The sequence below is a fragment of the Microtus ochrogaster genome, unplaced genomic scaffold, assembly GCF_000317375.1.
Source record: "Microtus ochrogaster isolate Prairie Vole_2 unplaced genomic scaffold, MicOch1.0 UNK6, whole genome shotgun sequence".
NCBI lineage: Eukaryota > Metazoa > Chordata > Mammalia > Rodentia > Cricetidae > Microtus > Microtus ochrogaster.
Window position 1 is genome coordinate 12712409 of NW_004949104.1, and position 12631 is coordinate 12725039.

At 43.1% G+C, this 12631-nt stretch overlaps 1 protein-coding gene across 1 annotated transcript in view; it reads left to right on the plus strand.

Annotated features, from left to right (window-relative positions):
• LOC101980002 overlaps positions 1–12631 on the plus strand; it is a 137508-nt gene that overhangs the window by 33621 nt on the left and 91256 nt on the right. Inside the window, 4 exon segments of the mRNA XM_013353352.1 lie at positions 360–418; positions 2408–2444; positions 6475–6541; positions 8907–8976. Coding sequence (XP_013208806.1) covers positions 360–418; positions 2408–2444; positions 6475–6541; positions 8907–8976 — 233 coding nt within the window.

Sequence of the window (12631 nt, forward strand, 5' to 3'; positions counted from 1 at the left end):
TCTGCCTCCCAAGTGCTGGGATTAAAGGCGTGCGCCACCACCGGCCAGCATTAAGTTCTTATTTTTAGTACTTGAGCATAAACAAAGAAACTCGTCTGTTAGGAAAGCAGCCTTGGGTGCTCTCTGTGGTGTCAGGCTCATCCGGTTTCTGCTCTGAGCTGTGTTACCTCTGATTCGTTTGCATTTTCGCATCTTCTTCTTTGTTTGGAAACTTAGGAACTTTTGGAGCTGAGACTCATAATATTCACTCTCATGGTTTAGAAAATAAGCCTTCAATGCTTTAACATCCTTGTTTGATTTTCTTCCTATAATTACTAAAATATTGACTTTGTTTCTTCTTTTATCACACATGGCTAAAGCCAAGTTACTTTAGAAAACCAAGAGGAGGAGCTTGAGCCTTGTGAAGACTGCAGTTCAAGTAAGTCCTCAACAGCGGACTAGCTCAGCCCCACCTAGCCTTGATAAAATAGAGTAGAAGTAGGAGAGACTGATCCCCAAAGCAATGTTTATGAAATCACTGTTCAAATTGAGTCTGTATTTGTGTGTGTGTGTGCGCGCGCGCGCGCGTGCGCGCGTGTATGTGTGCGTGCGTGCGTGTGTGTGTGTGTATGTGTGTGCATGCGTGTATGTGTGTGTACACGTGTATGTGTGTGCGTGTGTGAGAGCGCATGTGTGTGTACATGTGTATGTGTGTGTGCGTGCGTGTGTGTGTGCGTGCGTGTATGTGTGTGCACGCGTGTGTGTGCGTGTATGTGTGTGTGCTACTCTACTGTTGATCTGAATCCATGACCTTTCTTTTATAGTAGATTTTTTTGTTCTGGGGAAACACTAACAAAAAGCGCAACTATTTGTTTTCCTTCAGTAAAGTGGAGGGGGGAGGACTTCTCTGATTATAGAGATCTCATGTGACTTAGTTTCATTTCCTGTTTGCTGGGATTAAAAATACCCTGAAAAGAGCAAATTAGAGGAGAAGGACTTTATTTTGGCTTACAAGTCCTCCTTAGAGCCAGCAGCAGCCAGAGCTTGAGCTAACTGGTCACATCAAGTCTGTGGTCGGAAGAGAGCTGCAGATGCGTGTGTGCTTGTGTTGAGCTCCTTCGTTCACTGCCGCAGAGTTCAGGATCTGAACGGTGCTACCCACAGTGGTAAGGTCTCCCACACCAGGTAACAAAGCAGAGGTAATCCCCACAGATGTTGCCACAGGACAATCCCTCCCTGAGATACACCATCAGTTGTGTCAAGTTGACAATTAAAAGCCACAGGCACGATATGATATTACTGCTATATTCTAGAAGCTTAAACGAGATAATAGCTTTTTAAATTTTATCTTAATTTAAATTAATGTTTATGGATGGGTGCCTTGCCTGCACAGATGCCTGTGTACTCTGTGCATACCCTGTGCCCCAAGAGGCCAGAAGTGGGCGCCAGAGTCCGCGGAACTGGAATCACAAATGACTAACCGGCCATATGTGTTCTGGAAATGGAGTCAGGTCCTCTGGAGGAGACTCAGGGCTCTCGAGGGCTGAGCCACCCTCTGGCTCCAGTAGTTTTATTTCCGCAATTTCCCCATTATATGCCAACTTTCTTGGTCTCTGCCGTGCCCTTCTAGGCATCTGTTGCTTATGGTTAAGCGTGGATAAAAATGTAAAGGGTTGTTCTTCCCGTGAGACCTTTCCATTGGAGGCAAAATGGAAGAGGCTGTTAGCACCTTTCCAGGACAGCCACAGGGAGAGGAAGACTCCAGAGAGAACCTGTCCCCTGCCCCGCAGATCGGCCTCCTGTGGCACTACTCTCCATCTTACACAGCATGGTTCTGAACGAAAAGCTAGAGAGGCTGTATTTTGTAATAACAAGTTAAGAACAGAATTATCCCCAGTGTCTCGATCCAGAAGACCACAGAGCCCTTTGATGCAGCCGGTTTCTGTTTCTGTAGGCTGCACCGTTTGCTGTCAGTCTGGCAGGGCTCACCTGTGATTGTGGGGTTGGGCAGAGGTGTTTGCTTTCATGAATTACATTTAGAGACGTTTCTCTCTTCCAGCTTTCATTTGAAATATGTGAGAAGTTAAATTAAAGTTGAGAGGTAGTGGCACATGTCCTTAATCCTAGCACGCCGGAGGCAGAGACAGAGGTAGGAGGATCTCTGTGAGTTCAGGGCCAGCCTGGTCTGCAAAGTGAGTTTCAGGACAGCCATGGCTGCATAGAGAGACCCTGTCTCAAAATTAAGAACTCTAGTGCATTAACCTCCAGCCACTGGTCTAAGCAATCTTCCTGGTGGGCTCCCAGCCAGCTGTGGTTCTAAGGAGACTCATGCTCCAGAAGAGACCCCAGTCATATAACGTAAGGATTGGACTTCCCCATTTTCTTCTTTATCTCCATTTTGTTGATTACAGTTTTCTTTTATCTTCAGAAGCAGATACATGTCCTGCATGCTACTCTAAAGCAAGGTAAGATGCGACTAATTTAATCTTTTAAGGCAGTCTTTAGTGGATGCAGAGAACTAATATTTGTTGTGTATTCTCTGGGCTAGATGCAATATGATGTACATACCACTTGCCATCTCAGGGAAATCACAGATTGTATGCAAAGTGTCCATTTATAACATACTTCTCATGCTGGACAGTGGTGGCACATGCCTTTAGTCCCAGCACTCTGGAGGCAGAGGCAAGTGGATCTCCATGAGTTCAAGGCCAGCCTGGTCTACAGAGTGAGTTTCAGCACAGTCAGGGCTACACAGGAAAAGAATGTCTCCAAGACAAACAAACAAATGAACAAATAAAACTACTACTACTCCCAATAATTGGCTACTCCCATTTGAAGGGCAGCTTAACGGGCTCATAATCCCACCATTGTCATGTGCCTGACCTATGACTTAATTGCCTGCCTAGCTATATGATGTGGTCTCCTCCTCCTCTGCATAGATTGAAAGGGAAAAAACACAGGTCTATATAACACCAGTTCATAAAGTCAAATTTTGACACAACATTGAGTTTTTCTTCCATGCGCCATCACAATCTGGTAATTTAATGTAACGCTGTATTGGAAGCCTTGCCTTGCTTGTAGCAGAGCTCTCAAGGACATGTGGCCATTGCACAGAGTTGTGATACACAATTATTCTATTAGAAGTGAAGAATATTTACATGCTCTATAAGTAATGTTCATATTCTCTTTGGAAGATATTTTTATTGACTTTTCTACTTACTGATATGAGCTGCCATATCAGGTTATTTCCTCTTCCACTTTTTCCAGTCTATTTTCTTTTCCAATGAATATACTACTTTTATGTTTATGAGTGATTATTTCCTTTGGCTTCTCATTTATTTATTTGTTTGTTTATTTATTTATTTATTTATTTATTATATCTGGCTGCTAAGTAATTCCTTTGCCTGTACAGTTTCCTAACTTTAGGGGATTCTGGAGACTAATCAAGCTGCCCACAGTTACTTGAACCTGTGTTTAGAATATTCTCCACATGGCTGCTGTGTTGGAGAACCTGAAATGGAAAGATTCTGCAATGACTCCTTTGGATATACTGCGTGGCAGCAATGAGACGCATGTCAATGAGACCCTTAAGTCTATGGCCAGGAGCTCCCCTCAGTAGTGATGAGTCTCAGTAGGATGGCAGGTGGACAGAGAGAATCCCAGGGAAGCGGGTAAAGAGCTCACTCTGGGCTATCCCAGCAGCGTTAACAGAATGGGGATGGTAAGGAACAGGTCATGCGTGGTGATAATGTGGAAATCCTTGATACAGAATATTGGAGGATCTAGGAGAGCACATGGGAATAACAAACGCAGGAGTTCTAGGGAAAGGTTCTTTTTTATTAGACCGTAGAAGCTGACAAAACTCAAGGTTTCTGTTAAATGATGCTCGAGTGATTTCAGATGGATGATGAGTCTGTACCAGGTAGCATTGTTCTCTCACCTACTTCATTGTTAATTTATACATGGTCACCTAGGAAAACACAGACTGAATTAATGTCTGAGAGAAATCCTATCAGGTCAACCTGTGGCTGGGCGCTGAGATCCCAAAGTGTTTGGCAAGCTCAGGAAACTAGGCCTGGAATGTCAATCGCTTCAGCTGGTCCTTACCTCAGGAGCCTGAGTTCTCACAGGCCTGAGGTGTAAAGTCGGAGAGGGTGTGGATTAAATGCACTGGTGATTGACTACAGGCCAACAATAATGCGCTGGTGTCCCCTTGAGGAAAGAAGGAAACACACTTCCCTTTGGAGGCGTTTAACCAAGAATGGCCCATATTTGAGTTCTCTGCTTCATGCCCCTGTGTGTGTGTCTCAAAAGTATTTTTTCTGTCTTTATTGAAGAACCCAGAAAGCATGACACGAGGAAAGAATGAGATACAAAAATCTTTAACAGGGCTTACAAGAGATTAAGTCATTGACTGACTGACCCAGACAACAATCAGTACACAAACATTTAGCAACCAATATCCAAATGCCATGTTTAACATTTGTGCTAAATATTCACTTTCAAAGATTGCTTTCAACCTCTGTATTTGCTGCTTTCAGCAAATAATACCCATGCATTACCTGGGTCAGGGGCATGGAAAGGAAGGAAGCATGCCCCCGGCGGTGCTGAAGCCTGCATGGGCAGCACATTTATATTGGGTTCCATGGTCTGTTGATGAGGATGACTGACCAGGTCTCTTCCCTCAAGGAGCAGGTTCCACTGAGACACAAACTCAGATCGCTGGATTCAGAGTCCAGAGCACTAACCATTACACCACAGGAGCTGGTGCACAGGGGCATGAAGTAGTATATAATTTAAGGTTATAACCATGCTTTAGTGTAGGTTGTAAAAGTTGCTAATATGGGAAATCCAAGCCAAGTGAGGGAGATTTTCATATGGTTCTTTTTAGGGGGAGGGGGCTACTTGTTACTTGTTATTTTATGTGCGTGGATGGTTTGTCTGTATGTATGTCTGTGTGTGCCTAGTTCTTGTGGAGTCTAGAGGAGGGTATCAGATCTCCTGGAACTGAAGTTACAGACTGTTGTGAGCCACCATGTGGGTGCTGGGAATTGAACCCAGGTCCTCTGGAAGAGCAGCCAGCGCTCTTAACTGCCCAGCCATCTCTCCAGTCCGTGGTTCAACAAAGGCTGAGTACACAGTAGGGCAGCAGTCTTTGTGCTCACATGACCTCAGGGCGTATTAACTCTGGCTATGAGGTCCAGCGGAAGTTCATCTTTCCGAATGTAAGGGATATTTTTAGCATCACGCATTGACACAGAGAATATGTCTGAGCCCTGAAGGAGGAGGATCTTAGAGTGTGAGTGCTTAGTGTCAAGTTGGCATCTATCCCAGCCCCAGGCCTGGTCTGGACTCCAAATCCCAGCAGGCCAGGTCCTGACCCCTCCCTGGGGATGGGGTCAGGACCACTCCCCAGGGTACTTAAGTGATCTCCTGAAAGAGAAACTCGTGGTCTCCCTTTCTTCCTCCAGGGGTCATGCATTCCTGTGGCTTCCTGGTTTCCCCTCGGGGCCACCCGAGAGCTCAGATCTCCCATTAAACCTGGATATTTCTTAATTCGGCTTGTTTTGATTCGGCTTGATTGGGAATTTTGCATTGGCAGGGAGCTCGTGCTAGAAATACGCCCTTTCCCCCCCCCCAAAAAAAAGATCCTAAATGTTGTTATAATTACCATTCCAATTTTCTGTCACTCCTATATCCAAAGAGTCTGGAATGTCAAGTTGGGAGCGTAGGCCCCAGTCCCTGGCATCTATCCCAGCCCCCAGGCCTGGTCTAGACTCCAAATCCTGACCCCTCCCAACTTGACATTGGAGGGAAGCCATTCCTGGGAAATTAGAAGCTCCCCCATGGCTCCTCTTTCCCCCCAGTTCCCCTCTAGTGCGGATGTGCCCAAGGGGGTTTTTATTGTTTGCTGGTCTGTGAAGAGCTGGAATGAAGTGCATCTGAGGAGAATATGGCAGTAATGGTGTAGACAGTGTTCTTTGTTGTCTATTGTCTTTCTGCTGTTTCAGAAGTTCTGTCCGGGAGACTCTGCGCTATTTTAAGGTTATGCGAAACATTGGCTTCTTCCAGTCTATGGTTTCGACTATGAAGACTCAAGATGCCCAATTCTGAATTACAGCCATTAAACGGGAGACAGCGAAGAAGGAACACTATATATTTGAGCCTTGTTTTGTATTTTTTTTTTTTACAATCTAGGCAGCAAAAATATAGGTGTCCCAATAGCTGGATTTTCATTTCAGCCTTCAAGAGAAGAAATATGTGAAGACAAATCATTTTGGGGCTCTGCCAATATAAGGTCTACCATTCTTTGTCATGGATATATGAAAAGGTCCCCATAAATAATAAGTAGAGAATGAAGGGGAAAAGCAAACAATCGCATGTTCACTTGGTTTTTAAACAGAGATCAACTTTAAATACCTCTTAAAGAAATGGCTTCTATACAGATAACTGATAACTGAAATGCCCCCTTCTTGTCCATTTTTTATTCCTCAGCCTCCCCCCCACACCTAGAACTTCCAAGTCCACAGCAGAAGACGATGAAAATAGCGTCAGCTCCAAGGTAAAATGCCCCTTTGTGAGATTAATTTTCTCTTTCTGAATTTGCATTTTTTATTATTTATTCTTAAACTCCACAATGGTCTACTATCACTGCCTCTCAAAAGTCGGCCAGAGAAAAACCTATGTAGTTATGACCAGTTGGGTTTGGGGGTTTGGTTTTTTTATTTTACTCTGAGAAATGCCAGAGGTAGTAGATACTCTGAAGTGGTGGGCTTGGGTTCAGGTCTGAAAACACGGAGTGGAAAGAATTTATGAGGAACATTTTTTACGGTAAAGCAAATCTAAAATCTGAGCTACAAACTTTAGGATAAATATCCATTATTGTGGTTTCATTTTTTTACTGGGGGCTGCAGAGATGGCTCAGTGGTTAAGAGCACTTGTTGCCCTTGCAGAAGACCCAGATTCGGTTCCCAGAACCCACGTGGTGACTCTCATCCATCTGTAACTCCAATACCACGGAATCCGAAGACTTACGACCTCCACAGGCACCATGCACGCACGGGTGCACATACATACATGCAGGCAGACACTCATACACATAAAATAAAACAAATGTCAAATGACTTTAAAATGAAGAGTTTACTGGTGTGACTTTCATTATGTTCGTGTTTCAGAGTTGTAAGGAAACTGAAAATGTATCAGGCATTTGATTAATCCCTTTGGCTTCAGAACTGTCCTTGGACGTAGCTTCTTTTTCCTCCCAAACTTTGTATTCATTTCATATTGTTTTTGATAGAATGTGTTCTTGGTTTCAACCCTTGTTTCTATATGAAATAACATAAGAAATTATGAAAAGTTACACCATTACAGCCTATCAAAATTTATACTAGCAATTTTTCTGTATTTTTTTTATCGATTTAATTTAGAGTATGCACACACAGGGCCTAGAGGGTCTGCACAGGTCCTCTGCATGTGTTATTACTATTAGCTGAGTGTTTCTGTGTTGGGGGAGCTGGGTGTCTATGACTCTTTTGCCTGCTCTTGGGACTCTTTTCCTCTTCCTGGGTGGCCTGCACAGCCCCAGTGTGAGGACTTTTGCCTTGTCTTTTTGTATTTTGTTTTCTCATGTTTGGTTGTTGTCTCTTGGAGGCCTGCTCTTTCCTGAAAGGAAGAGGACGGGGAATAGGTCTGGGGGAGTGGGAGGTTGGAGGGCTGGGAGGAGTGAAGGGAGGGGAAACTGGTAGGGATGTATTGTATAAGAGAAGAATCTATTTTCAACAAAACAATAAAAAGTCTGTAGAACTGGATAATACATTTTTTGCCCAAATAGCTACAAACTGTACAAGAAGAGATTTAACTATTAAGGAAAGATATAATTTCTGAATATTTGTGCTTAGTTTTAATATCAGCTCATGCTCTCAGTTTTACACTCTAAGGCTTTACATTTTAGAAGACTTTTACTTGCTCACATTTTCTTCTGAAGTCTTCTGCACATGAGAGCTAGCAGAGGGCAAGAAACTGACCTGATGTGGGTCACAGTTCCTAGAATGAAGTTTCACACCTAAACAGCATCTTAATATATTTCATGTGAAGGAAAAACAGGAAGATAACTAGCAGCTAACTGTATCGAATGTTTTAAATGTCCCTTAGATTCATTACCCTCGCTGATGTCTCAGGTGTGTGCTCTGGGGTGGCTTTCTTTGAGGAGCGCTGTCATAAAGGAAAAGGGCAAGAAATAGCAGAGATTTGCTGGCTCCTCGGAGTCTTCCAACTCTGACTTTAGACTGGGGATTTAAATGAGTGTTCTTAGCATCTCAGCTCTTGTCTTCTTTATTAAATGTGTTTTCATATATACATTGCGGTCTAGCATCCTAAGTACCAATAACTTTGCTTCATTAAAAGTTGAGGCAAGGGGCTGGAGACATGGCTCAGAGGTTGGGAGCACTGGCTGCTCTTCCAGAGGATCCGGGATCAATTCCCAGCACCCACATGGTGGCTCACAACCATCTGTAATGATGTCCTCTTCTGGCAGACATACAGACAGAACACTATAGACATAATAAATAAGTAAATATTTTTTAAGAATGAAAAAGCTGAAACAATACTTTTTTCCCAACTAGTCTTTCTATTAGAAATGGTTCTGTTTTCATTCTGGAGTAGACAGTTTTGGTCCCCTAACTCTATTTCTCACTTCATAGTAATAAAATGAACCTTTCTTTTATCATTGCAGTATTTACAAAAATGGTTTTAGCTTAAGAAAAACAATTGTTGCCAGGCAGCGGTGGTACACACCTTTAATCCCAGCATTTGGAAGGCAAAGAAAGGCAGATATCTCTGAATCTGAAGCTAGCCTGGTCTACAGAGTGAGTTCTAGGACAGTCAGGGCTGATCCAGGTCCTCTAACTCTTTCATCTTCTTCTCTCCAGATGAACTCAGGCCTGTGCAGCAGAAGCCCTCCTCACAACTCACCTCCACTTGTTGGGGACTCCACCCCTGGTGGGGACCCAGGGTCCCTCTAGCTCTTTCCTGCTGCCCCCTTGCCCTTTCCTTCTCGCTCATCTCCATGCCTTTATATTACCCACAAACCCATGGAAACACTCAACCCCATACAAGCACATGGATCCCACAGCCATCACCCAGGACCCAGGGTGAGCAACAGCAACCAAAGAATCAATCATCCAACCAACAGAAATGAGACCAGACATCTACACCAAGTAACACCTCAAATATCATCACTCCAGATGCCTAGACACCAGAACAAAAACACAAGCATTCAAGGAAATATGCCTCCTCCAGAAGCCAGCAACCCAATTTCAATAGGCCCTGAGAAAAGCAATTTAGCTGAGGCACAAGACAATGGCTTCAAAATAGCAATTATGAATATGTTCAAGACCTTAGAGGGGATATTAGTAAATGCCTTAATGGATACATAGAAATGCAAGCAAATGATTGAAAGAAATAATGAAAACAACATAAACCATGAAAGTAGAATTTAACAAATAGAATCACTAAGAAAGCCCAAACTGAAATAAAACTGGAAATGAAAAACTTAGCATGTCAAACAAGAAGCTCTGAGGTAAGCCTCACCAACAGATTAAAAGACAGTGAAGAGAGACTCTCAGGCATTAAAGACATGATAGAAGAACTGGGTAGCTTATTTTAAAAAAAAAAAAAAACATCTAATCCAAAAACATCCAGACACAAAACATCCAGGAAATCTGAGACACTATAAAAAAGACCAAACCTAGGAATAGCAAGGAAAGAAGAGAAGAAACCCAGGGCAATGGCACAGAAAATATTTTCAACTAAATATGGAAGATGTTCCTCACCTAAAGAAGGGATGCCTATCAGTGTACAAGAGACATACAGAATAGCAAATAAGCAGGGCCAGGAAAGAAAGTGACATTTCTGCCCAGAATTATTTCCTCACGTTCCTCCTGTAGAATTAACAGGTAGTGTGTGCTTGCTGCTAGGGGTTGCTGACTGATGATGAGGACAATTCCGCCTCTGAGTAAGATTCATTTTAATAAAACTGTTATGATATATATGGTACAGAAATGCGGCCGTAGAAGTTGTGAGGATCACTGTGGGCTGTGACTGCTATCTACAGTCTGAAGAATGATTCCAGGTTACTTGATGTACCCTATGATTCTTTGGCAATAACAGCAGAGGTGCAAAAAGCATCTTCAGACTGGCTGTCTCCTGAGCTCAGGATGCTGATGTTGTGATGCTCCTCCTTTGTAATTCTTTAAGCTTTATTTTGCCTGGGAAAACTTAGGAAACCATCACAATTGCAGGCTTTTCAAACACCATGTTGAAATTGTTTTCTTCTATGTTAATCTGTCTTTGCACACACGGTGTCACCGTTTTGAAGGTGAATATCTTAGCTCTCGTACTACTCAGTTGCTGATTTTCAGAGATTAAATGTCAGTGAACAGCAGGGCTCAATATTTAAAGAATGGTGAAATAAAATCTTTTTATGTGAGAATGTTCTTGTAGTATTAAAAATTACCTAACATATACCAAGTGAGGATTAGTCTAAATAGTAGTGATAGTGTTAAGTCTCCTGGGAGGACTGATGTAAATGAGGTGTTTTATACAGATATTTGCTGTGTGTGGGGGCACGTGCACACGTCTCCAAAAACAAAAACAAAAACAACCAAAAAACCAAAAAAAAAGAATATGGCATTTAAAAGGATCATTCCCATATCTGCAATAGCTAGTGGGAAATTCAAAGAACTAACACTGTCTCTTGGTTGATAACTGTCTTCAGCATCTGCATTGAAGGAGAGAGGCTTGATGATAAGCCTATACTGCTGGGAGACATCTCATGGTAGTTAGTGTATACGCTGTATCAATCGCCCCTTTCTGTGTTATCAAATCAGTGTCAAATGCATGCTGTGATGCATCTTTTATTAAATCTGTTCTTAGAACATTTCCCTCATGTCCACAATGCCTACTGCCTCCAACCCACCCCTCCCATCTCCCTGCCACACCTATCAACCTCCATTCCCAAAAATCTCTCACATCCAAGCCTATTTATGCTGTTTTGTGACCCACTGAGTTTTACAAGGGGCGTCTGCATGATCATGTTTCCAGAGCTGTTGGTTCTCAGTGGTCTCAGCTGTGGGTACACAACTAAAGACCATGATTTCCCTTCTCCCAATAGTTAGCAGTAAATGGTAGACTCCCTGAGCCCCTCCCCATTCCGTGACTGATTATTGACTGGTCAGGCTTGTGTAAGCCCAATGCAGGCAGCCATAGCTGTTGCAAGTTAATGATTGCATGGGTCATGTTGAGTCTGGGATGACATTTCGTAGTCACCACCCTATCTTTCAGCCTTACATTCTTTCTGCCTCCCTTTCACAGTTCCCCGAGCCTTGAAGGGGCCGCTATGAATGCCTTGTTTAAGGCTGAGCCCGCAGCAGCCACTTACTCTCAGCACCCTGGGAAACCTTTGCATTGTAGAACTCTAAAATAACTCTGAAGCCATTTCTGATGACTCTGAGGCCTCTCAGCAGTAGTGCTCCCCCCTCCCCTGGGAACCAAGGACCTAGCAACTACACATGCACGTACTGAAATGTTGGGAACTTTCCATCTCCCTATGTCCTTGTGAGTGTTCTCCAAATAGAGCTCTGTTCCTGAAGTTGGGTCAAGATAACCTACAGATGTCCACAGATGTTTTGACTCAGTCCCTGGGAAGGGGTCAAAGTAACCCACAGATGTTCCCCCTTACCTCACCTGATCTGGCAACTGCTCTCCAGCCAATTATTGGTAATAGCCCTTTGAATACGCCAATCATAATAGTTAAAGAACAACCCCCAGACTCCCCCCTTGTTTCTGTGCCTTTTTACTTTAAAAGTAGCCTGTACCAGTTATTCAAGGTCTTTCTGGCTTCCCAAATGCTGAAAGACCCTGTCACGACAGAATTAATAAAAATCCTCATGCTTTTACATCAACTGCAGTGTGAGAATGGTCTCTTGGGGCAACTCCTCCTGGGTAACTGGACTCCAGGGTTCAACAGCATCACCCACTGTTCTTTGTCAGGCTCCTCTGACGAAGGCTGAGAGTGGCTTTGTCCGTGGGTAGCACAGAGATTCAGAGTGCAGTGGAGGCTGTTATAGCATATTAAACCTTAACACTTGAGCCCATGCGGCTGTACAACAGAGTGTTACTTGGTAATTTGTTTCTGTGTGACTGGTGTTAGTGCTGTGGCTTTAGTAAGATAAAGTTTTGGGTCTGTCTGTAAAGTCTCAGGCTTCCTGTTACCTGTCAGACAGTGACTTGAGGCTACAGGCATGCTCTCTTTTTGAGGCCCAGTGAGGTCAAATATTTTTATATGAGGACAAATTTGTAATGTTAAAAATGAGTAATTCATCTTTGGTAAGTTAACACCGCAATAATTAATTTAACTCATAATTGTTTTGCCCAAACAACAGTGATTAACATAACTTTTTCAGTTCATATTGGGTAAGTAAATTATTTTTCCCTTTTTCAATTACTGCTCAGTGATTTCTGATAGCTAGACATAGGTTAAGAAATTTAAATGTAAACTATATTGAAAGACCCCAGCTTAGCTGCTGTAATGCCATTTTGCAAAGCCTTCACACAAACAAATGTAAGTTCAAGGTAAAGTCAGTACTCCTAGGCC